Source organism: Pseudovirgaria hyperparasitica, assembly GCF_010093815.1.
Source record: "Pseudovirgaria hyperparasitica strain CBS 121739 unplaced genomic scaffold EJ05scaffold_25, whole genome shotgun sequence".
Lineage (NCBI taxonomy): Eukaryota > Fungi > Ascomycota > Dothideomycetes > Acrospermales > Acrospermaceae > Pseudovirgaria > Pseudovirgaria hyperparasitica.
In genome coordinates, this window is record NW_022985573.1 from 95,601 (window position 1) to 121,736 (window position 26,136).

At 43.4% G+C, this 26,136-nt stretch overlaps 6 protein-coding genes across 6 annotated transcripts in view; 4 read left to right on the forward strand and 2 right to left on the reverse strand.

The window, feature by feature from the left end:
• EJ05DRAFT_231884 (uncharacterized protein) overlaps nt 1-521 on the forward strand; it is an 847-nt gene extending 326 nt beyond the window's left edge. Inside the window, exon 2 of the mRNA XM_033739981.1 lies at nt 1-521. Coding sequence (XP_033595406.1) covers nt 1-439 — 439 coding nt within the window. The 3' untranslated portion in view covers nt 440-521.
• Nucleotides 522-602: 81 nt separating this feature from the next.
• On the forward strand, nt 603-1,875 carry EJ05DRAFT_490491 (uncharacterized protein; the record flags this gene model as incomplete). Its single annotated transcript, XM_033745880.1, has 2 exons — nt 603-1,068; nt 1,124-1,875. 2 exons carry the CDS (start codon nt 603-605, stop codon nt 1,873-1,875), a joined length of 1,218 nt encoding a protein of 405 aa, XP_033595407.1.
• Nucleotides 1,876-3,113: 1,238 nt separating this feature from the next.
• On the forward strand, nt 3,114-8,244 carry EJ05DRAFT_542273 (uncharacterized protein; the record flags this gene model as incomplete). Its single annotated transcript, XM_033749715.1, has 4 exons — nt 3,114-4,822; nt 4,865-5,049; nt 5,274-7,214; nt 7,274-8,244. The coding sequence occupies 4 exons, from the start codon at nt 3,114-3,116 to the stop codon at nt 8,242-8,244; spliced, it is 4,806 nt and encodes a 1,601-aa protein (XP_033595408.1).
• A 1,009-nt stretch (nt 8,245-9,253) lies between these two features.
• Nucleotides 9,254-10,780, reverse strand: EJ05DRAFT_505506 (uncharacterized protein; the record flags this gene model as incomplete). The annotated part of the gene is made up of 1 exon (XM_033747708.1): nt 9,254-10,780. The coding sequence occupies one exon, from the start codon at nt 10,778-10,780 to the stop codon at nt 9,254-9,256; it is 1,527 nt and encodes a 508-aa protein (XP_033595409.1).
• A 297-nt stretch (nt 10,781-11,077) lies between these two features.
• Nucleotides 11,078-12,077, reverse strand: EJ05DRAFT_232026 (uncharacterized protein). The gene has a single exon (XM_033739982.1). It carries the CDS (start codon nt 11,870-11,872, stop codon nt 11,375-11,377), a length of 498 nt encoding a protein of 165 aa, XP_033595410.1. The 5' UTR covers nt 11,873-12,077; the 3' UTR covers nt 11,078-11,374.
• A 206-nt stretch (nt 12,078-12,283) lies between these two features.
• On the forward strand, nt 12,284-13,501 carry EJ05DRAFT_490495 (uncharacterized protein; the record flags this gene model as incomplete). Its single annotated transcript, XM_033745881.1, has 1 exon — nt 12,284-13,501. One exon carries the CDS (start codon nt 12,284-12,286, stop codon nt 13,499-13,501), a length of 1,218 nt encoding a protein of 405 aa, XP_033595411.1.
• Between the last annotated feature and the right edge of the window lie 12,635 nt (nt 13,502-26,136).

Below are 26,136 nucleotides of genomic sequence, written 5' to 3' on the forward strand. Positions count from 1 at the left end.
ATCTTCTATCTTCTATCTTCTATCTTCTATCTTCTATCTTCTATCTTCTATCTTCTATCTTCTATCTTCTATCTTCTATCTTCTATCTTCTATCTTCTGTCTCTTCCTTCATGCTCATTGTGACCATCGTGCCTTTTTCTTGCCTCCCGTTCTGCTCTTGTCATGCTCGACCTGGTTGGTCGGTGTCCACGATGCTTACCTTCATCGTTACCACAGCGCATGGCTCACGGGTAGCAGCAGCAACAGCAGCAGCAAGTTGCCTACCGTCCTGCAAACCCAGCTTCACCCTGTTTGTCAACGGCCTGCGGAAGTTTGCGACAGGCGCATGGTTCATGATTCATGGTTCATGGTCTATACGCGTCGCATGCGTTATTCGCAGTATGTAGCTGATCCGGCCGGCTCTGAAGCGTCGTCTCGCCATCCATGCTGCTTTATCTAAACATGCTTCCGCTCACGCTCCGTCAAGACTCTTTTCCACAATCTGTCTTCCATTACAACCAGTCTGCGCCTTACTGCCTCTCCTCTTGTTTTCCTCCAGGTGCGGCATCACACACACATACACAGCATAGTGCCTCTGCCTGCTTGTGCACTACTGGACCGTCATGTCCCACTCGGTTCATTTCCCTTCCCCTTCCCCTTCAATGACTCCCATATCAAATGCAGGAGGTGGCGATGAGGTGGTAATTGTGGGAGAATTGGAAGGAGCCACTGGACAATCAGTCTTGTCTCCCATTATAAAAGCATTCGACGCCGCCGGTATGCAACCTCAGCTTAGTGCTGTCGTCTCAGAAGCACCAGCTGTCAACACTGTAGACGCCAGTTCCAATACTCAGAGTGACGCACAAACGGCACCAGAGCTCGCATCCAGGCGTATGTCTGCTTCAAGTCCCGTATCTGTGGGCCTTCAATTGCTAATCCCCCATACCATCTCAGCCCTTTCACCAAACCCAATAGTCGCCAAAGCAACCGCTCTCCTCAAAACATATCGCGGCCCAGCCGTGCAACCTCAGACATCGCATCACGGCATCAACCAGTCCTTGCCACAACCTCCCTCTATGAGTAATACAGGTACGTCATCCGCTATGCCCGTCCATTATCTGCCAGCTATCTGATTCTCTTCAAGACGCCTGTCCTACGACCCAGCCGGATGCGAACGAGCTAGAGCGGACGTTACAGAACATGCAGCATTTAGAAGCAGTCATTCAGGAGAAAGAGAAGTTGATTGAATCATTGCAAGCACGGCTCGACGCTAAGTATGCTACCATGTCGCATCCGGATGGCACCTCGCACCAGCCCACGGAGTCCGACGATCCAGTTCTTCTGGACATGTCCACTGTCGGTGATATCGCTCAAATACCATGGATGCCGTCTCATTATAGCAAACCTGAATGCTCTGTGCAAACACTGTATGCTCCAAATTATATTCTCGTCGACGATCTGCAACGGTCTGATGTGAAAGAGTATTTGCGAAGTCATGCCAAGGAAATCCACCCCCCGGAACTAGGGTCAGATGGGCGTCTAAAGCAAAAGGTCGTATGGAAGGCGCTAAGAGAGGACGTCAAAGACATGCAAGAGCATGTCCGTGATAAGATCCTGAGGGAATTGCCTGCCCTATTCACTGCCCGCGACACCTCCGATGGTACCAACATCAGGCTTGGCTGGACCGGTAGTGAGATGCTAGACAAAAACCAGAGGCGCAAGATCGCGGAGGCGCTCAAAGAGCGACTAGGAAAGAAAGTACAACATGCAGCAACGAAAAAGTTGTCGGCGGTCAACTCGAAGATCACAAAGGTAGTCGATTCGAAGATCACAAAGGCAGTGACGAACAAGATGTCGGCAGTTAAGCAGAAGCACAAATCCAGCTACAGCTCGTAGAAAGGGAAAGGTATGTCGCCGACCGATCATCTTGACCGCTGCCGCTGCCGCACTTCATCTCTTACACTCCATACCACTCCCCTACAGTATCTATCCCATAGCGTCCCATATCATAATCTCGGTACTTTGTCCTAGGCAGGAGGCACTCACGCCTAAGTAGCTCATACTTGAACAATACACTCTGCTAACCCATTCCCTCTTCTAACCGCACTCTACTCTACTTCCCATGTACTAGTCTTTCACATCGCCCTCTAGCCTAAGACACTCACGTCAACTACATTAGCCATCTACCCAATTATATGAGCTCTCACCCCGCTACCTGTGTCTGAATTGCCCCAGTCATACTCCGTGTCATTCACATGTTAAAAGTCTCGCCTCTATCCAGAGCGAAGTCTCGGTGCGAGATGGCGCGCACTCGACGAGGCCATCCCGAGAAACAATTATCTAACAATCAACTCAGATCCTATATGTACCTTCGCTCCTCTCCAATCACCCAACCAGTTATCTCTCTACCACCAAAACCCTCAAGATGGAACCTGCTTTGGCTAATATCATCCCGCTTCCGCCTCTGCCTAAAGTCGTACAATGGTTGCAGTCCACGGTGGCTCTCACCTACTTGGCTTCCGCCTATCCAAAACCAGGTCTTCTAAACTTTCTTGCTATCGGCATTTGGTTCTTAACCTCTATGATAACCTCGTGAGTCGGCGTGCTTCAAGTCGCGTACTATATTAGGTAACAGCTGCTCTAGGAAAGTCTATAAGATCCTACGACTTGCGGGCGTCATCAACTTCTTGGCTTCGTAGTAGCCCTCTCGCCTCCGAAGTAAAGCCTACAAGGGGCTTCGTATCGGCCTTAACAGTCTCCACTTAATACTTGTTTTGCTATTCTTCATCCTGCGGTTGGTCCTAGAACAAACGCGACATGAAACGCAATCATTCTGCAGCCTTGCTTCTGTCATACGTCAGAACGACATGTGGTACAACAGAAGAATACGGACAAACATGGAGTTATGTTCATCCTTCAACTTCGCTTTCACATCATTCAATACCAGCATCATCTCATAGCCTGAGTTACCATCCAACGCTCCAGCTGTACCATCGCATTTCCAATGTTATTATGACCTTCTAGCTCTCATACCCTGATTTCATATCCCTTTGACCCTCGTCAGGAGTCTTGAGCTCTCAGACTTTACATTTGCATTGAAATCAACCTATCCGCATTCACAAACACCATTAACCATGCCAAAAGGTTCTCCTACTCATCTTCCTTACATCCATAATGGGTATCACTCTACCAATCCCGATCAAGGCTCTACGGACGATTTCTTCGATGACCACTTACCTCCACCTCCCATTGTCAAACGTCGACGTACAATACGCAGGCCCGACTCATGGGAGAAAAAGTGCGCGTACAAGACTGGTATGGATGTCGAAGATATGCACAAGAAATCAGGAGCTCCAAGCTCAGCGACACTTGAGCGCGAAGTCATGGCCAATACCGAAGATGATAGGTCCGAAGGCGAGACTTCACAGCAACCCTCATTGACGTTTAAGCGTATGGCGACTCTCTTGTCTTCTCTACGCTTCGTTGCACGCTTGAAACTAGTACAGAACGACCGATGGCCAACTAAGTGGACCATACTTGTGACTCTCGCCCTTTACACCCTCTTACTTTCTGCCGTTTTTGAGACTGCTTTTGCATTACTGCCTCATATGTGCCTTTGGTTGGGACCGGAATGGTCTTGGTGCGCTTGGTACGAGATCTCGGATTTGTCTAGACATTTGCTTCTAATTTTGACTTGGCCAGCATGCTGGGTGACTGGGGGTTACTCATCAGCCGCATATTACATCGGGCACGCAGACCGTGAACCTTGGTATCCTTTCACGCCTCAAGCTCTTTTTCCGGGTCGCGCTCTGTTTGATGCCCAAGCAGCTCTCCATAATGTGTCATGCTATATTCCGTTTGAGTCACGACCAGAGGACCTCGTCCAAGACTGTATCGATAAATATCAAGACTTGTATCGACGTCCAGATCTTGAGCTACAAATTGGACGAATCGACCACGTAATGCGCTTACCAGACTGCCGGAACGGTCATCTCATGATTGTACTCAGCGCCTTAGAGATGCTGGCTCCGCTACGAGACTCATGGAACGAAACAGGGGCATGTGCTCGTGAAGCCAGCCGTCGTATCACCACCTCCCAGCAGGACTTCGGCATATCGAATAATCGAGAAGACCTGGATGTTGAAGTTAAACACTTTCTGTCTCGCCTGCTCCAAAGGCCTTACTCCGTTGCAACTATCATTCAGGAAGTCTGGCGGCTTCAAAATGTCCTGCGTCAGCAACGGCCCTGCTCGGGCGCTAATATAGGACAGCTTGTTCACCTCACAGATCGACTCCTGGTCCAGGAGTCTATCGACTTTGGACGGGCTCACAAAATTATAGATACATACCTCTCTAGTCTGCGAGAGCAGCGCGAAATGCTTTCACAGAATCCTAATGCGTCTGGAGCATGCGATTCTACAATCGTGAACAACCTCATTGCCCATCGAAACCAGTTCTTGCATGACCTAACGTCGCTAGAGCGCATTAATCTGCACATAGGGCTCTATGACACAGATACAGACTCTGCTCGTGCGACTGTGAGCTCTCCGTCGGCCGCCAAACACGAACCTCGAGTAGGTGATCATGCATTGAAGAACGACAGAACGCCGCTTCTACGTACTATCACACCGATGTTAGATCATGGAACCTCTCTAAATCAGAAGCCACACACTTCCACCGTGCCACGCGAGAGGTCGAACGAAGACAAGTTACGAAGCGACATCATACCGCTCTCAAAACAATCAGCATTTCATAGTGATGACTGTAATCAGGTCTACAACCAACTTCAAGATTCAAGCATACTTCGTTCTCAAACGGCTTTATCAGCGAACGACCTACCAGAGTGAGTTCCCAAGACTATCCCTTTGAACTATGATCTGATCAGACCTCCAAGCACTCCCTTTTCGATGGCGAATACAGAACAGCAAGGTCTGAAAGACTTTGGTGCGCCAGCCACTCGATATCCGTCTCAATCCCGAGCTACAAATACGTTGGACGATCTGCTTTGCGTAGATGAGGATGCGCCTGGAATTGAACTAAAGACGGCCGACACAAGTAGAGAGTATACAGGTTAGTTCGCCTTTCGCCTTTCGCCATACAGCCTAGTCACAAGTCATCACTGCATACATCCACGCAGGTACCAGATGCTTAGTTTATGTTTTCCGTGGCCACCCATCATGCATCTCCGTCCTCCATGCTAATACCAGACCCAGCCTCCCCGTATCTAGCCTTGTCTAAACTTTGGCATCATTCGCTCTTCGTCATCATTCTAAGAGTCCTCTTATTAATCACAGTTGACAGCCATTGTTTCATAAAATGGGCCGGGATGAAGCTGGCCATGATAATCTGTATCTTTGGGCTCTGTTTTGTATTATTGCTTCTGAAGCGAAAGCAAGGCGCTGAGCGCGATGGACAAGATGACGGCGATATGAACGAAGAAACATTGCTGGAGCGGAATGAGTCACGACCAGGACAAATGGCGAGAGCAGAGCTAGAAGTACTTCTAGCCCAGTCAAGCAGGATGGCAAGATCATCACTGGAAGTCGTGTCCCCGACTGAGCCACAGGATAAGGAACAGACATCACACGAGAAGAGCGTGAAAAGGCGATTGGGCCATAACACCCAGAAGATCCCAGCCTATAGCGACACCGTTAGAGACGCAGGCCAGGGGAAGGAGAAGAGAACGCATGAGGAGTCCATGGATTCGCCACCATTTCAAAACCACGAGACCCCACCGAGTGGATATCTCGCAAAGGCTCGTGTTTGGTTCTCAAAACGTGCCGCTATGAGGCAAATGAATGCTCATCTTTCCGAGAACCAGAGCGCAGCGTCTGTCAGCACCACAACTCCAGACATACCACCAACGTCAACGGAAGCACCTATAGAGACACGAGACCTTGAGCTGATCGAGGATCAGAACGTAGCTACGGACACATCACTGATACAAATGAGTCCAATTACAAAGGATGCCGAAGATCAGTCAAGGATTTCCCAGAACTCAACATCTGTCAGTACCAGGCCTAGTCCCCCAGCGATAGCATCGTCAAAAACATCTACAGATACTCTAAGACCCTGCAAGTCGCCCTCACCAGACTCACTCTCAATAACAGCCGAAGCCAACGGTGCAAAAAACAAGCTTCCAATATCCCTCGCATCCCCTGACATACAACTAGCATTTAACGAACTACAAGAGCCGAACTCACCCCCTCGGCCATGGGCAAGCTCACGATCAAAATACTCTTCACCAGCATTAACACAAACGACTCCAGAGCCTGTATTGCCTAGCAGGTCCTCTCTGCCACACCCACCGTCTACACCAAGCACAAACCCCGACCCCGATGATTGGGACATCGTACCGGAGCACCTCCCATCGCTCTCAGATAGATCTACAGCATCTGGTGCACTGCAGGGGAGAGATATGTATCCTCAATTACGTGTGATTGCCCAGAAAAGCACGCCTAAGGTGGCTGACGCCTCATTATCTACACATGAGACAGTAGAAGGTTTACAGAGTATCTCTATCGTCTTAAAAGAGGGTGAGCAGGACAAGATCATTACGGAAGATTGTCTTGACACTGTCGCTGTGGATGATGATGTGCAAGACCAGATCGGAATATGTAGAGTGGTAAGTGGGACTGCATCAGGGGACAAATTATCCATGGCCACCTCGAATATTGCTCAGAAAGAGCCGAAGTTCGATCCGGTTGGAGAACCATCTACCAAAACTCGTAATAAAATCGTATCACGCAGTTATACTCCAAAACCTTATTCTCCCGCCTCCCAATATTCGTCGAGATTCCTAACAGACGATAAAACGAGCCCAACCATAGACGTTTTTGACGAAGCTATCCGTTCCACGACTCTCGAACCAACAGTAATATCTGACCCAAGTCCTGATTCCCCTGACTGTCGCTTCTCGTCGCCGAAACAACTAGTCCATGAGCATAGTCCGACCGCAAATATTCTTGCCGAGCTCAAATATTCGCTTCCCGAATCAACAGGCATATCTACTACGCCAACGCCTAGATCCACGATCTCCCGGATATCTTCACCAACCCAGCCAGATAACGCGCCCGCTAGTCCGATCGCACTTGTCCTAAATGATGCTGTCCAATCTACTTTCCTCGAACATCATCAGCTCGATGACACATCATCCTCTACTTCATTCACAACACCTTTGAACGAGCCTCAACAGGGTTTGTACAAGCCTAAGCCTGGCTTAGTCGCATCAATGGGTATGTCTACTCCATTGTCTAGTCCCCTACCTGTTGGCTTATATCACTAATTCAAATAGGTAATGCACCCAGTCTGTCTACTTTAAGGCCCAGTCTCCTCCCTACTCCATTCCTACCACCAATCCAAATAGCTAATAGGCCCAACCCAGCCAGAGAAGTCCCTGCTTATGTCCAGCCTCCTGTTCAGGAACTGTCTGAAATCGAAGAGGCCTCGTCTTCTGCTGGGACTGCAACAAGGGAGTCCCAACAGCAAGTTCCGGACACCGCAACGCCAACTACCTCGCACCCTCAGCCCTCCTCACATCCACGAATAGATGACCCGCCTAATCGCGACCCAGACACCCCTGATAGTGTCCTATCTAACGTCGTTGAACATCATCAGCCTGAAAATGCCTCAAATTCCACCAAAGCAGGCTGGAAAAAGTCACACTGCACCCGACACAGCCTTCCACCTATTCATACACCAAACGAGCAAGACAGTCAAGACATACCCTCTCAACACACCCCAACCGCTGCCTCATTCCCTAGGTCTGTCCAAGACCCCACTATCTCGGAACACAAAGGACATAGCTCGGCCGACGTCCCAGCCTGTCCGCAAGTCACATGTAGTTTTGTTCATGACCACGAACAGCATGAAGGGGGCGCTGATTCAATAACAGATAAAAACCCATATGCCAGCATACCTGACGGGAAGCGTCTGTATATGGCCGAGGACGGGTATAGTCAGTGTAGGAGGCGATGTAGAGGTGAGACTGAGGGTTCAGAAAATATGGACTTGGATAATGACCAGAAAGGGGCTAGACAGCTACAGAGTATGCAAGGTCTCGAGATCGACGATGCTAAACAATATGACCACACGGGTCATTCATCTACTGCTGCTGCTGCTGCGGGGCAAGAGCAAGTCCGGCCCAGCAACTCTCCACCGTTCAGTCCTTCAAAAAAACCGCACTGGCGTGGTGACCACCTAGTCGGCTATCAAGGTAACATGGCAGGGAGGCCACGATGGCGGTATCCTGGACCGAGTCCTTGAATCTATTAAGCTATATCTTTAGAGTATTTATAAAGCTATTGTAATATGTTAGAGATCTATATAGTCTATATATATTCTAATTATTAAAATATAGATTAGAGTAGAGTATAAGATAGAATTCATCTTACCTCTTATACTATTGATATTATACTACAAAGATAGCACTTGAAAAGACTTCTTCATACTTTCTAAGAGACTAACTATAAGAATAGAGTAGAAATAGTCCTCTAAGAATCGTTTCTATAATATAAGTTACTCGAAAACAGCCATTTAAGACACGATCTGTCCCTAACGGATGAACGGTTAGGTTAGCTAGATTTCGGACTCAACTCGCAGAGAAATCGACAATCAGTACATTCATACTTCTATTACTACACCTAGATAGAACGGGGCTCTCGCGTAAAGAACGCCGAAAATATGACCAATTCGCAGCCCATGCCCCTTTATTCTAGACGTGTTGAAGATATTAAGAGTAGGAATAGTAAATGCTTCCTGGTCTATCTTTTTGTAACATTTTTTTGTTGCATGTTGTGTTGATTGGATTCCCGATTTGCTTCGGGCGACTTGTGCGAGGTGATATTTCATCTGCTTCCCTGACTAGAATGCTTCCGAAGCAGAATGAAGACAGTAAATACACGAAAGCATACATACTAGAAACCAGGGGTTAGAGGCCCGAATCTACGTGTGTGAAAGCATAACGTGAACGCATAATGTGAACGCATAACTATGAAAGCAGCAAACCAAGAAACCATGACCGTGAAAGCAGCAAAACATGAAAGCATAAAAGTGAACGCTTAAACATGAAAGCATAAACGAGAAACCATGAATGTGAAGTAGAACTATGAAGTAGGGGCTAGCGAGCAGAAGCATATGCTAATACAAGGCATGGTAAGGATTAATGGATGATAGAGGCGTTACATACCAGACCGTAGCCGGAAAATGTTCATCTTTATATGCACTACAAAGCAGACATGTTCTCATCACATCTATGGCCACCTCCAGTATCCAACTAACCCACGAAATTTTGCAGTCCATACCCTTTCTCATGATTGAACCTGTCGAACGGCCGAAACAACATCTCGACCTCAACCTTCTTGCATTGCTTTTCTGGCCCGCTTCTTTGGATTATAGCCCCTAGATCTTCTCGAACCTTCTTCAAGTCCGCCACCCATTGCATATGCGCCGCGCGAACAGTCGTAAGCTTTGTGACTGCAGGCTGAAGGGTACCGTTGAGTGACTTAAGGATAGGGGCAGCATGGCTAGGAGAGCAGGCTGGGAACCCAGTGCGTCGCATGGGCCGGCCCCAACGGGCGAGTCTTTGGCGAAGTAGTGGCCAGATAGTGTATGTGGGCATGAACGGCCAGGAGCTCACAGTGGTAGCCTGCATAGGGTACGGCAGGGTATACAAGTTGGAGGCGCGTGTGATACACGCCTCGGCGCTACGAAGTAAGGCCGTGTATGCATCAACGCTGGGCGATGTTTGCTGTTCGGGGTCGTATCTTAGTAAACCGTGGTTTAGTCTGTAAAGCAGGCTGTGCTGCGGTTCAAGCTTGTCTAGCATATTAAGCGCGTCGTTGAACCTGCCTATAGTGCAAGCTGGGGTGGAAGCGATTTGATTGACAGCGACTCGGAGATCTTCGCGGATGATATGCATTTGGGCCGTATGCACACGTTCGAAAAGTGCTACGCACTCTCTAAGAACGCGGTCCGGCTCGGGGTCAAGATCTATGAAGCATGTTTGATTATGGAGTGCCTTGAGGGATTCTCGGAGCGGGTGTAGAGGGGCCCAAGTCTGGATGAAATGGGTGTTTCGCTCAGCACCAACGCAAGGCGAGGGTGTGTTAATGAGGAAGCTTGCTGGGAGGTTGAGAGTGTCGAGGAGGGAGATGTATGAGGTGCTGCGGATCATGTAGCCACATTTTCTATCCCCAATGCAGTGTGAGTGCCTATCGACCCCGATAAAGGTGCAGAAAGCGCGTAATGTAAGTGAGGCGAAGAGGATATAGGCCGCGAAGCGTATCGTAGTTAGGAAAATCACAGGCGCAGAGTGAAGTGCCGAGACGGTTAGTTGAAGTGTGGCGACAATGGTGTCTGAAATGCCTACAAAGATGCCGGATGGGTGGTCTTCCTGAAGATGGCGATCATGGTCTGCGGGAAGATGGCGATCATGTCCGTCGCTCTGTGTATGGTCGTTGTTACCATCTCTGAATCTTAACCGTGTTTCTTTCGTATGACGTGAACTCTTGAGTGGAGGCGAATGCAATCTGGATGGGCGCGACTTCGCACGAGGTGTCTGTTCGTCAAAGTCGGAGCCACTACGTATATAACCCCGGATTCTCGAAATTCTCTCGGCGTCTAGACCACCCGGGATAACACCTCTTACTTTTGATGATCTCTGGATTATAGGATCCATAGTTGGCGATGGAGGAGAAAGTGGAGGGGTGCGTTCGCCGCTCGAGCTACCGGAGTCATCGCTGAAGGCTCGAGGTACTGATGCTCTTCCGGTGCGTTCTGGTCTTGCTATCTGATCAGACATAACTTAGCATACAGGGGCCAAAGTAAAGGGTTGGACGGGTCTGCACAGCGCGACAACGGTGTCATTTAATGAACCGGCTATTTTGAAGGAATGGTGTGAGATGTAGAGTTAGGAGAATGCTCAGCTGATGTAAATTAGGTGTGAGATGCAGAGTTGGGAATATGCGCGGCTGATATAGATCAAGTGTGAGCGAGCGTTGAGAAGGTAGATCGCGTGAAGGGGTTTTCAGCTTGTCCTTTGTGTGATCTAGAAAGAGGCTGCATGCAGTTTGTGCTGTGCGACGTCACGTCTATGCGGCACAGCACCGACATGGATAGACTCTACGTCCGTTGTAAGGTAGGAGGATACAAAGACGACGACAATGAGGATTACAGGGTAAGATATATGGGATGAAGGAACGCAGTACTTGAAGAATTGAAGACGAGACGCGACGATCTATTGTTAATGTATAGTTACTTTGAAGGTTATTACTGTTATTGCCGAATCCGGATAAACGGTCCTCTGTTATAATACGCCTGAAGTTTGAACGGTTACGACCTACTACAAGATACAAGATACAATACATGTCCCGAACAATCCACTTTACTTTGATGTCTACTCTTCCGCCATCCATTGAGCCGTTGCTACAAATCCGGCAATGAAGGTGTTTGTTCTCACCGACAGATATAATCCATTCTGTCTCGCCACGTATGCCAGTCCAGTGAGTAAGCTTGCCGGCTGCCACGGGGCCCAGATCACTCTGTCATGTTTCTCATCGCCTATAATCGTTGCGAGTATATTCTCCCGGATCTGCACTACCATCAGACAGGTATGCCAGGTGAGTAAGGCGGCTTCATCCAATTCGAGGCAGAAGAGGTTGAGTGCGACGAAGCCAAAAAACTTCCATGGAAGGGCGGTGACAAGGAAGATGAGGGCGCGGATTGGCGGGAGAATGATCGCGAATATGGGCTGGAGTTCGATGGTAATGTACTTAAGTGAGTAATAGATGAGCATGGAGAGGACGGTCATCCAGAGCACGAGTTCGAAGTCTGACATGGTGGACATGTTGAAACGAGAGATTGAAAGCGTATATTGGCTTCTTGTACGCGGCATGTATGAGGGTGATGGTGAGGGAGAGAGGAAAGGTGACGGGCGATGGTTAGAAGAGGAGGTGAGTCAAAGACAAAGAGCCATCATGTCGTACAATATCTCCGTTTGCGGTCGCGGTCACGGCTCCCTCGTTTCCTGTCAATCCGTCCAGCGCTCTGGAATGTGTTTGTTGTACCATGTCTGACCGTAGTAATCGAATACGGATACGCTGGATTGCGTAGCCAATTCACCCTATGCAGTCATGCCGCTTGTTGATCACTGCGAAACAGCGTATTTGAGTATAAATAACCGAGATGAAAATCCCAACTACCAACCCGAAAGTAAACTCCTCTCAGATCGAGCGTCCGCAACGAGGCAACTTCTCATCTACTCCTTGCAAACACGGTTCAGGCTGCGGTACATCCATCTGTCGTCATGGACTCTAATATGGTCTTCGATCCCACGTCGTGGTTCGTCAACGAAGAGCCCACACAGGCGTTTGCATCAACTCTTAGCACAACCACTCCCACTGCGACATTGGTACCGGCAGCTACCCCCTCTGCTTTCCTTGATATCATTGAGCGTACGGCCGTAAGTTATTTTGGTCCCAAATGGGACCTCATGTACGCCAAGATCGACACAGTCATCCTGTTCGGACAGGAGACAGCCCGGGCGCTCGCAGCCGCGAGGGACAATATAAAGGATAGCATTTGTGAGCTTCCCACCACGTGGTTGGACGCGGCAACGTGGAGGGCGTGGGCAATGGTGAGACAATCGGCGGTCAACTTGTCACTTGAGGCGCAGATCTTCTACGGCTCGCTTCTGCTATACTCCTTATATAGACGCAGCCGGAACGTGCAGAACCTGGTTGGGAATCTAGGAGCGGTGACTGGGAACGCAATTAGGTTGGTCGTCTTCGCAAGAGAAGATGTGCAAGTTCCCGTAGTGGAAGATGGTATGTTTACCCTGCCTGGAACAATGACCACTCAAGGATTGCAGACTAACCCTTATATGGCGCCTATGGAAGGAGTAACATCACCAGCAATAACAGCTTCGCCAGTTTCACCAGTGACAGTCGCCGTGAAAACAGAAAGGGATGTTATCGGGCATGAAGAAGTCATGATGTTCAACCGAACTTTCACGGTACAAAAGCTGGTAAATGGACAGGTCCTGATCGGAATACAAATCGAACAAGACGACATCGTGGCGAGTCCATCTCTTCGGTCAGTATCCAAGTCGGTAAGCCCTCAGGGCGGTTCTTTGGAACATCTTTCAGACCATATTTCCAACCATGCCAGTGACCTGCAAGGTTTCAAAGAGTCCCTTGTGGAATGGGATGGACAGTCCAGGCGACGTGCGTCGCGACGTTTAGCAGGCAAGGATCCAGAGGTTGATCCCGCCTTCAGCAACCTCCAACCTCTCGGCTCTCAGCGTAAGCGAAAGAACAGTGAAGTTGATGGCGATGAACAAATAGCCCGTCCTGCAGGCGATGAACAAATAGCTCGTCCTACAGATGGCACACAGTCCAAAAGACCAAAAGGATCAGCCAGTAAGGATTTTGACAGGGCCTCCGGCATCGCTCCGCCAACTCTTCAGCAATACAAGCAATACAAGCAACGCAAGCAGCGCAAGCAACGTCTACGAAGGAAATAGGAGGTGCGACACTATAAAAACAGTGAGCCAGTCTGTTAAGACAAGTTAGTGCATAGTGTTTTCTTGATGGAATAGATCCCATATTGTAGCTTTTACAGTCGTTGGAAACGATTGGAATGGAACGTACGAGGACGGAATACACTTGTGATGTTTCTAGTTTACATTGAGCCCTGGCGCTTCTGTACGTGTAAGCCAATAATAGGTTATAGGTATTTTCGCGGAGCTAGGGCTCTGTCTTACAATGAATGGCGTCTCTTTATCCCCCTCTCGTACATATCTAGGTGAATTCCATCTCGAGACTGGCGTATGACCCCCGCAAACGCAAGTCAAGGATACATTAGACTTATCACATGGTTAGCGATACAACGACTTATTAGAGCAAAAATCCGTGGGCCATCCTGTCTTCATGGGAAAGGGGAGGCGACCCGGCGAAGGCGCAGGCACGCACTGAAGGAATGCCATAACTTTTAGAATCCTCCTATTGCAGCTGAAATCTCTAACCGAAAAGATTGGCCTCCGTCTGAAGTCGTTGTAAGCGTACGTTTCATGTGCGCGCAAGCGTTCAGTCCTTGGCCATTGAAATGAGGACTTATCTCATTGGTGGCTACAACGTGCCGTTGATCACCCACATCTGCGGCCCAGATGGCAAAGCTTTGAAAATTGCTCGTCTGGTAGGCGGAAAAGAAGCTGTGCCTGATGCGAATACACTACGAATATAGGTATGCACATGGATATGGAGGAGCCAGTATTGTGTTGAACCAAGACAACCGACAGACCTGTGTGAATAAGACGGAAAGGGCAAGGCAAATTTATAGTAGCACCGTGTGATGCTTCTTGAGATTGTACTGCGGGTCGAATGCTCTTGATTTATCGGAGAGTGACCGGTTGATCGCCTCTGGCTGTCTACTTATCCAGTTTCTGGATATATGGCAACTGAATGTGGAGGAGGAGGCCGTCAGTGGCTTCTCTTTAACAGCATCCAATTCTGCGAAGCAACTGACGTTCGTTTGTTCGAGGTCTTATGTACTAACGTAGAGAGGACCATACCTATTGGAAGATAATGATGGACTGCCAGGAATTCTCAGCCTGGATGGATCTCAGTAGCCATTCGCACTCCAGTCTGCGGTGTCCAGTCTGAGCTTGCCATCCCTTCCAGGTGTTCGACATGCGTGTTATGCTATTAGCGCTACCTAAAAATGATAACGGATGCCCATCCATATACCCTCCTTCACGACTAGCAACGTCTGCCTCCCACGACATTTAGGATTCCAGGCAGATGACGCGCTGCTGCAAACCGGAGGACGCCGTTAACCTTGCTTGAGACCTCGGCGTTACGAGCATGCAGCGCTGCGGTTCCTTTGTGTAGTAATCTATCGGCCTCTGTGGTGGCGTATAACTGCTAGGCTGGTTATCCTAGTCAAAGATGGGTTGGGTTCCTCTCGCTAGAAACTGTTAAGCTGCGTATGCAATGCGCGGTATACGGATGCGATGTTTTATCGCCGTACATGGCTGCGGCGATGTTGTCGTGACGAGGGAGTGAGTCTACTGGCGGGCACCGCGACTATCCATCCATCCATGGATTCAAATTTGCATCCATCCATCTTCATAGCCACCCCGGAGTTCTTCAAACAGCTTCCCGCACCAGGTAAGATAGCATGCCATTCATCACAATTACTCTCTGTCTCTGAGGCTGAATGTAGGCAAAGGTTGAGCATAATGTATTGTGCGCCCTTATCATTGTCAACGCCAGCGTGTCTCCGCGAAATCTCGAGCCCATGGCGCACCCGAGCAGCACCAGGTGTCCTAGATGCATCTCTACGAACTGCCATGCGATCTATTAGGCCTTCTTCGATCGTATCGTAGATAACGCGAATGACGCTGCGAGCAATATTCGGACAGCTGCGCGTCGATAGCACCGTTTTCACGGCTACTTGAACGAGCCTTGCTGCTTCATCCGCCGGGTACAAGACGATATCCTACATCTTCGAGCACATTCCTATGGTGGGACAATTAGCAGATACTTACACCATGATAGCACGAGACGGTGATGCATGTGACGATGCATGTGGCCTCGTACGGGCAGCATCTTTGCTCTGGTGCTGACTGAGGACTAATTATGATCATCTAGAGGCCCACCATTCACGAAAGACCCATCCTACGTCCTACCATTCGAATCGGTCTCGTAGTAACCGTCCCGTGTCAGCTACATATGAATGATTATAAGAAGAGTCTAGGCTTCATGGATGATTAAGTGAACAAGTGTTCTCGGAAGGGATTGGATTAGCAGAGCTACAAAGGCGCTGGCAGACTACCCTCGTACGTATGCCCGACAAAACTTCTGACGTGCTCATTCGCCATCTTCTATTCTCGCGGCCTCGATAACATGGGCTACGTATATGTGCAACCCTCTCACGCGCCTACGATGTGTAAATAGCATTAGTTGAGGGCAAAAATGCGTGGACCATCAACGAGACCTTGTGGATTTGAGACAATCTCCATGGAACAAGTCAAAGGACAGCGCGTCGTAGTTTTAGCTTAGTCGACTGCTTCCAACTGATGCCACTCGGAATGTGACAAGGCAGGCTACGCAAGGGGAGCCGTGAAGAGACGGAAACAAGACACAAGGAGATCATATTAGCGTACGGCGTGGACTGGACATGGGATTGAACCGAGAGTGAAGAGCTTACGGATATTATTAGTAGAAAGTAGACGTGATTGAGGTCATTGAATGTATTCTGTAATTGTGTGTAGAGAACTAAGTTCTGGGAGACAGAGTCGAAGCTATTTAACCGTTTAGACACTAGTCCCGTTTAGGAAGTAGTATCTCTTACTTAAAGTACCTTCCGATAACACTCCCCCATACTAAGTATATATATATATACTTAGTAATATTAGAATAAAGGAAAGCTTAAAGTAAGTAATAGTAAGAGATAGTACTAAAAGAATAAAGGAAAGAGTAGTACAAGTAAGATAACTCTACTATAAACTAATTATCGTCTTTATTTAATTTAGTAGTAGTAAGGGTAGTTCTTTTATTCCTATATTAGTAATATTATTATAACTTATAATATACTAAATAGATATAACTCTATTAGTAAATAATTCTTAAACCGCGTAATAGTATATCGCGATATATTTAGACCGTACTATGATTTACTAGTTTCGGATAAGGGCTATTATAGCTTAATTATCCGTAAGAAGATAGAGAACTAGAATAATAATAATAATATTAATATTAGTGTTTAACTAGGAAGAACTATATATATAGCCATATATATGCTCCATAGGCTTAGGCCTCCTCTAGTATTGGCTGCTATATATATAAGAAAACCTCCTATGATTAGCTCCCTAACTAGACCCTATTACTAACCTAACCTAGCCTAGTCTAAGTCCTCGAATCCTATTAGGTGATAAACTTACTTCTTATCCTTATATTAGGCTTTTATTACTATATTAGTACCGGCTCTTAATAACGCCCTAACTAACTATAGTAGGTATTACCTTTCTTATGATTAGGTAGGTCGCTAGGCTAGGCCTAGTCTTTTATTCCTATATTACCGTGTTTTTTCCTATCCATGGGAATATAGCTTTACGCCGGGTAGTAGTTATTAATTAAGATGACTAATGCCGGAGGGGGTATATATCTAATAGGTCCATGCCTTAGCACTAACCCTAGCTAGGCCGAATTCGGAAATTATTCTTCGGGGCTATATAATCGTCTATAGATAGGCGGGATACTTAATTAGGTATTACTATCTATTTCGTGGTTACCGAGCCGGAGTAAGCGCGAGCTAAGCCGGATTAGGGTGGACAAGGCCCTAGTATATAGTGAAAATTCTATGATTCGAGCTAAGCTAGTTATGGGTCTAGCTACTCTAGGCGTCGCTCTACCACTTAAGGTGGCTTAGTAGGTGGCTATATTAGGTAATTCTCATTATATAATAACGGTATAGTCATTTTCATATTACCTAATGGTCGCTTAGGACTAAGTAGTTATATAACGGTAACCTTCACGTCACGTGCTCGCTTAGCCCCGTATACTTTTTAATAGAGTGTGCGAAAACTAGTACATAAAAAGGTGGCCGTTATAGGATTCAAACCCACGACGTTGGATAACAAACGCTTCTAGTAACGTAGTACACTACCACTACGCCACCTGGCTAGAACTAGAATATTATAATTTATAAAGATCTCTTTTATATCTAGTAGAGCCTACTATAAGTAACTTATAGCCTTTAAGTAGGCTATATACTCTACTTTATATATCGACTTAGTAATATATAATTACCTCTTACTATTCTAGGCTACTAAGCTTCTATTTAATTAAAGAATATATATAGAGATAGACTTAGCGGTATTAGAATCTAAACCCTAAGAAGTATCTAAGAATATATTAATTTCTATTACGCCTTTAGACTTCTTTAGTATAAGATATTAGTCAATAGTATACTTAATATATTATAATATACTAAAGGCTATTTAAGTATATTACTCTAATAGATTCATATTAAAAGTAGCATATATTCTAACTATAAAGGCAAGATCTAGACGCGTACTAGTAACGAGATAATTAAGTAACCTAATTAGTTATATATATATAAGCTAGCGTTCTTAATTAATAATTTCTTCCGATCTTATTAGAAAGGTATTTATATTAACTAGAGTCTTTCTACTATTATAATCTATTATACTAAACCTTTTTAGAATACGTTAAGAGTAAGCCTTTTAAGAAAGCTTAATTTAGTCTTCTTAAGATTAATTAATCTTAATATCTAATATTAAGCGCGCTTCTCTAAGATCTTTATATTTTATATATTCTATAATCTATTACTTAAAGTATTGAATATAAGGTTTCTCCCCTATAAGTAGTAGGTTATTAATATAGATAGTAATAATAATATATCTAATAAAGATATATAGATTAAACTATAACTATTAGAATTTAAGAGATTAAAGGAGGTTACGTAAGGTATAAAACTATTTCTAACTAGATTATTTTAATCTATAAATTACCTTTTAGAGCTTAAGAATCTTACCTGGTTTTTTAAAGCCTAGCGGGTATCGTATATAGATATTTTTAGATAGACTACTATTTAGATAGATAGTATTAAAATCGATCTAGTAAACATGCTTATTAAATTATACGGCCTATTAGAGTATAATATAAAGAGAATTATATTTAATAATAGATATAAAAGTTTTATTATAATTAAGACCGTATTTCTATGTAAAGCCCTATATAATAAGACGTACCTTATAAACTTTAGTATTATCCGTAGTAGTCTTAATATTAAATATCTATCTAGAGCTAACTATTATAGAGACATTTATAGTAAGCGGAGCTTCCTACTATAATTAATTAATCTTATAACTTCTTAGCTCTTTTTTAATAGCTATTTATAACCAATACTAATTAGAAGAATTCCTAGTCTCTTTTAGGTTCGAAGGAACGTCTATATTTAAGGTAGTATTAACTAATAGGGTATAGATTATTTCCTTCTCTTCTATATCTACTAAATTTATAGAGTTATTAAAATAAATTATATACTTGCGTTTCCTCCTAAAACAAGATATATTAGAAGGTAATCTTAATAAATATAGATTTTCGTGTAGTAGGTTATAGCTAGAGAAAGATTCGAATTTTAGTTAATTTACCCTAGGTATAGTAGAAGGCGTCCTACTATAAGAAAGGGTAGATAATCTTCGTTAGGATATCTTAGTAAGACTTATTATATCTTCTATATAGAGCTAGAGGTTCTATATATTTTAGACTACGACTAGTATATTATAAGATACTCCTCTATTATCCGACTCTTCTTTAGAGCTATCTCTTTCTATAATAAATAAGGAAAGAGGTTACTATAGAAGTAGTCTCGGACTAAAGGGTACGAAAGTAACATCTTATAACTTAATAATAACCTTACGGTTAGGAATATAGTACTTATAGATTTTATCTAATTTACTATAGCTAACTAGAATACCTTTCTCTAATCTATAGAGGAGCTTACTATCTAGCTTTTATACTTCTTTTAGGATATATATATACTCTAAATAGATATAAGTTTTAGATAGAAGGCTTCTTACTAAAGAGAGTATAATATAGCATGTTAACTATTAGAAGAGAGGTATATAGTATAATATTCTTAATAAACGTTATTATATAAATTACTTTAGCCTAGAATTTTAACTTAGTATTAGAAGAGAGAATAGATCTTACTAATGTCTAAACTATACGGTTAAACCTTTCGGCTATTCCGTTTAACTTATAAGAGTAGATAGAAGAGGTAATATATATAGTACTAGTCTTATAAAAGAAGTCTTAAAGACTTTTAGTAATATACTTACCGCCTCGATTAGATACGAATTCTTTAATATCTATATTAAACTACTTCTTAATATATACGAAGAACTATATAATAATATTAGGAGCTTCTAACTTATACTTTATAAAGCGGACCTATATAAAGCGAGTTAATTCTTTAATAAAGGAGATATAGTACTATAACCTATTTAGAGACTTATACGGTATTTTACTAGAGAGGTCGCTATAAACTCTACTAAACCGTGTCTTATATTACCTATTCGAGCTTAAAGGTTTCTTATATATAGATTTAGATATACTATAACTCTTATAGTAGAAGTTACTTAGCCGCTTAGGAATTATATTAAAATCTTTATAAAGTCTTTTAGAATTTATAATATAATAATAATCTATAGTATAATAGAATTCTTTATATAATATAAAGTATACTATAGTATATAATAGAAGTAGAGAAGATATATAGCGTAGGTAAATCTTCATAAGGCCCTTATAGAATTTTACCTATATTACTTTAGATCCGTAGTAGTTATATAAGAAGAGGTTATTCCCTTTTACTCTTAAACTATACCCTTAATTTCTAATATATAACTAGGGAAACTTCTCACACCCTAACGGACTAAACTAGTTAATTCGGGGTAAAACAGCGATTTACATACATTAAACGATAGAGTATACCGAGTATAATAACCTCCGATACACGTGTATATATATAGTATATAATACGCGACGATACCGACGTATAGAGATACTATATATATACGCTCGAAGACTCTTCGATAACACGAGTATAGACTATATCTAATAAACGCCGACACGCTAACCCCCTTTTATTAGTTAAGGGCTACCCTTAACTAATAACTATAGCGGCCTTAGGCATTATAATACCCCGGTAGACGCCGGATATACCCCTACTAGTATAGTAGAAACGGCTATATAGCGATATTAATATAGATAGCCAGACACCTATCTAAAATATAGGTACTAACTAAGGGTGCGAAGCGCTATAGATAACCTAGACCGAGGGGACCCCGAGAGGGGAGACCCTCCTAGATAAAATTAAATACTAGGTAATACGTGTAGAGAGGGACGCCGAGGAGGGAAAGAAGACCCTCCTTTATATATTCCGGGACCTTATCCGGAACCTAAGAGGAATCATAGAGAAAGAAAGGAAGTCACCACGAGAGGAACCTAGTAGTAGACTCGACCGAATAGAAGCCAGCCTACAGAGAATCTAGAAAGAGCTATCCTAAGGTAAGCGCCCTAACACGTGGGCTTAGATTATAGTAATACCCGGAGCTACTATACTAAGGACCACTAGGACTATAGATAGAGTATATAGTATACGTATTATAATCTAGGATAAGAACACGCTGGCGTAGGTCTAATAGGCATCCCTAAAGGAAATTATAAATAAGATTAATAAATAGAAAGGAATGTAGTCGAGCGTCGTAGCTACTAAAGTTACGCTAGGTAGGGTAGTACTTACTACTATAATAAATACTACGTAGTAAAACATCTCGCGAGATCCGAACGCGATAGGTAGTATCTTCCCTAGCGCGTCTATTAGGGTAGCTATATACCCGATTATAGTATACGTAGTATCTATACGGGGATAGGCTATCGGAGCGGAGGATATTACGCGTATAGAATAATCCAACACGCGAAAATACCTAGGGATTAAGATCGTAAAAGCGTGGTAGAAGAACCCATAGGCGATTAAGACGACGGTAAAAAAACACTCTACTATAATTATGGAGCTCCGAGACCCCGCCCTCGCATAATATATTATATAGGAGGGATTCCTAGTAGAAGGAGAGCTCCTCATGGCCGAGCCATAGGATAGGGCATAGATAATAATATAGTACTTTAACTATTAAGGGTATAGATACACTATATAAAGGTACTTATAGAAGACTAAGTGCGGATAGTGCCGTAGAGACCACGCTACCTAGGAGTACCCTTATAAACCGCGAGGAGACGGACTAAGAAATAGGGATATAGTATAGTATTTAAACTACGACGGGAAACACCCGTCGTAGTCGTTAATATATATAAAATGTAAATAGATTATAGAATACATTCGCACGATAAAAGCGAGAGGCGCGAGATAGTTATAGAATATAATACCTACCACGGGCTCTTCCTTTATAATACCCCTAACCTCCCCTCCGGAAGGTAGTTAGGCGGGATAGTAGACTATTCCGAAGATAATAGGACGACTAAAAGGCATAGTTAAAGCCGCTACCGCGCGAGGATAGTCGCGCCTCTAAGGAATAAGTATATAGGTATATATACTCCCTAGTACCTAATAAGGGACTAGAATATACTCCGAATTATATAGGTAAATATATAATATAAAAGAGAGAACTAGACGACACTCCTCGAAGAGACCAGGGCCATAATACTCGCTATCTAGGAACCCTATAAATACTACTAGACGAGTAAACCAACCATACACCCCGGATACTATACTATACACCCTCTAGGACTAGAAAGACGAGTCCTCTTCTATATTTATAGGTTAATACTACTCTTATTATGGTCGTATACTAAGCGCGATAACCTTAGGATAACACTATACCTATAAATAGATATAGGCCCCCTATATATATATAATATATATAACTAATAACGTGTACTTATACTAGACGAGATGCTCGAGGGTACCACGGAACTAGGGTAATATATCCTTCTAGAAGACTTTAACCTCTACTACTAATAGTAGGGAGGCCTAGCCGTAGTAAGGGAAGAACTTAGAGTAAGGGAACTACGCACCCGCTACCACGACTTTCTATACCTACTTACACCTATAGAATAAGTTATATAGAAAAAACATAAATAGGACGAAGACGGGTCCACGCTTAACCTTACCTTCGCCACGGAGTATATTAGTTACCGGATCTAATACTACCGCCTAAGCTAGGTATAGACGGATTCCGACTATGAATGTATAGAAACCGTAATAAACGTATATACCCCGAATAAATAACGGGGACGATAGATATAGAAGGATACCGACTAGGAAAAGTACCTGAAGGACCTGGAATCGGCGATCCTAGATCCCTCTATAGTCGATATATCTAATAACCTAGCTATAGACCAGGCCGTATAGACACTCCTATAAACATACTAGAATACGAGAAATAAACACGTACTATACTAAATATACCGGCCCCCGGAAGTAAAGGGGATTCCTTAAGTATAGGAAAGTAGATAAGACGCCCGAAGGCTATATAGACGCGTACACCGTACGAGAATACCCGAGTTATAGAAAGAATAGAAGGAAGTAATATAATAACGCGATAAAGTCCTCCGTAATAAAAGGCGTAAATAGTAGCGTATAATTACTAGTTAATAGACATGATATATAATAGGGCTATAGCGCATGGCGAAATAGGCTAAGGGCGTAGACACTCCGACACCCCCGCTACTTATACCTCCCCTAATATATTAGGGAAGAATATACTCCATAGGCCTTAAGAAAACTAAGGCCCTACGGGAGGCTATATTCCCTCTCCCGGAACTAGTAGACCTATTAGACGTTTACGGCGCTAAATATCTATATACGGTAGATATCCCTAAAGAAGTTACGGAGAAGGATATACTTAATATTATTAAGATACTCCTAAATGATAAAGCACCTAGACTAGATGGAATTCTAAATTAATGCCTAAAAAGTACTATAAAAGTAACCCTACCGCTTATTACTTATATATTCTAAGCATGCGTCATGTAGGGGTACCACCCCTAGAGCTTCCGAGTCGCCTATACTATTATACTCCCGAAGCTAGGAAAGAGCCCTAACTCCCTAAAGGGATAGAGACTAATCGCCCTTCTCTTCTACCTAGGTAAGATACTAGAGGCTATAGTAGTGAAGAAGATAAGTACCGCGGTATAGGAATATAATCTCCTCCCTCCGAACCAGAAGGTAAAGATAGATAGCTCTCTAATAATAGCTATCTAATATATTATTAAAGTCGTCTAGGCCGTATAGAAATAGGGACGGGTAGTATCGCTCCTCTCCCTCGATATGGCCGGAGCGTTTAATAAGGTAAACTATATAAGACTTATTTATAACCTCCGGATAAGACGAATACTAGAATAGATTATACGCTTTATATAGTTATTCCTTATAGGAAGAATAACTTAGATATATATCCCTAGGTACTAGAGCGAATATAAAGAGACGGTATACGGTATCCTATAAGGGAGCACTATCTCTCTAATCCTATTCCTCTTTTTTATGGTAGACCTTCTTTAAGAAATAAAGTATATAGAGGTAGTCGGATACGCCGATAATATATATCTTCTAGCTATTAATAATAATACTAACCGAATGTATAGACGACTAGAATAGGACCACGAGAGGTGCCTCTAGTAGGTAAAACGCTACGGAGTAAAGTTTGCCCCGGAGAAATACTAGCTCATGCACTTTATTAACCGTTAAGGGAAATAGATAACTAGGGAAGGCGAATAACGCCCCCGAATTAACGTATTTAACGAACTACTAGTATAAAGCATACGCGCGCTCGGAGTTATACTAGATAGTAAGCTTAAATAGGGACCATAAGTAGTATACGCCGTCTCTAGAGCCCTCTAGATAGAAGCCGCTATATAATGGATTATAGCCTCCACGTAGGGAACCGCCCGGGATAAGGCACGCTAGCTATATATATCTATAGTACGACCCGCCTTCACGTACGGACACGAGTACTAGTATATAGCCCTTATATAGACTAGGCGAATGAAGCTCGAATCCATATAGAACCGTATACTCTATCTTATATTAGGCGTATATAAAGCTACTAACACGGTGCTACTACGACGCGAGATAGACGTTATAAGTATATATAACTTCTACTAGATATAGAGAGTAGTATACTTTACTAAATAATAAGTATAGAAATATATAGGAAACGTAGAATATACTTTCGCCGCGCTACGTGTACGAATTAGTATATATTACTATATACTTCTATATATAGGCCGGAATTAAATACGGTATAGGTGCTTAATAGAAGCCGACTCTAGCTAAGTAGTATAAGAAGTCCGAGATAACCCGGACGCTCTTCTAGACTAGTAGAGCCTTTAAGAACTCGTAAAAAATATACGGTCGTGGACTTAAGATAAGTAGAAAGAGGCACTCCGTGCCTACTAGACCTTCTAGTAGAATAGGTACCTAGAGTAGATTCGAGGGCCATAGAAGGAACTAAGTAAATAGATATATAAAGGGCTAATAAAAGCCTAAGCATCTATACTTATCTAAGCCCGAACGGGCGCTATAGGACTCCTATACTATATCTATAAGAGAGGCGTTCCTAATATCTCCCTATAATATAAGGCGTACGGCCGGAGAGGTATAATATACCACTATCTAGCTATATACCCTAACCTCTATATATAACGGTAATGGCTTATCCACGTTACGAAGACTTTAGATATTATATAATAGCTTAATAAGTACCCTAAGGATGTCTCCCGATAGATACTTATATATCTACTACTCCTCTAGTACTAGTAGACCCGGAAATATATACCGGAAGAGACCCGGTATATACTAGTAGTAACCCGATATATACCGGAAGAACCCCGGGAGAACCCCGATTATTAGTTAAGGGCAGCCCTTAACTAATAACCTCCGCACCTATACGTGCTACCTAAGGGTAAAATAACGGTAATATAGGTTATAGGCTAATAGGTGTACCCTATAGCTATATACTTAAGACGAAATAGAGGTTTAACGAGATGTAGTTATAGATATAAGGAAGTTTTTCCCTATGGGGTTTCTTCTTATATAGTGGCTTAGACTAGAGAAGGTATAGGCCTATAGAGTACTACTCTACCTAGTTATATAATATTATTATTATTATTATTAATATATAACTAGGAGAAAAGGTATATAGAATTTAGTTACTTACTAAAGAGGATATTAGTAAGTTTAACCTTTTTTATAGAACCGTCTAAGAGAATATAATCTAGGAAAACTATTCTAATACTATTAATAGGAATCTTCTAATAATTTATAATTAATATATTACTAGAGGTGCGTGGTTCTAGTAAGGTAAAGTTATCTATATAACCCGATATATATCGTAATACACCTAAATCGAAGATCTAGTTATATACGTCTACGGTTACATTAGAATTCGTAAGAAGTCTAATAGCTTTAATACTTAGATCCGAAAATATTACTAAAATAAGAGGCTAACTTACTACTCGAGATCGCTTACTATTTATATTAGCTTTAGTTACGAAGAAACTAACGACGTTATTATTAGAGTTAGATTCGGAATCTAAAATTTCGATAACTTTA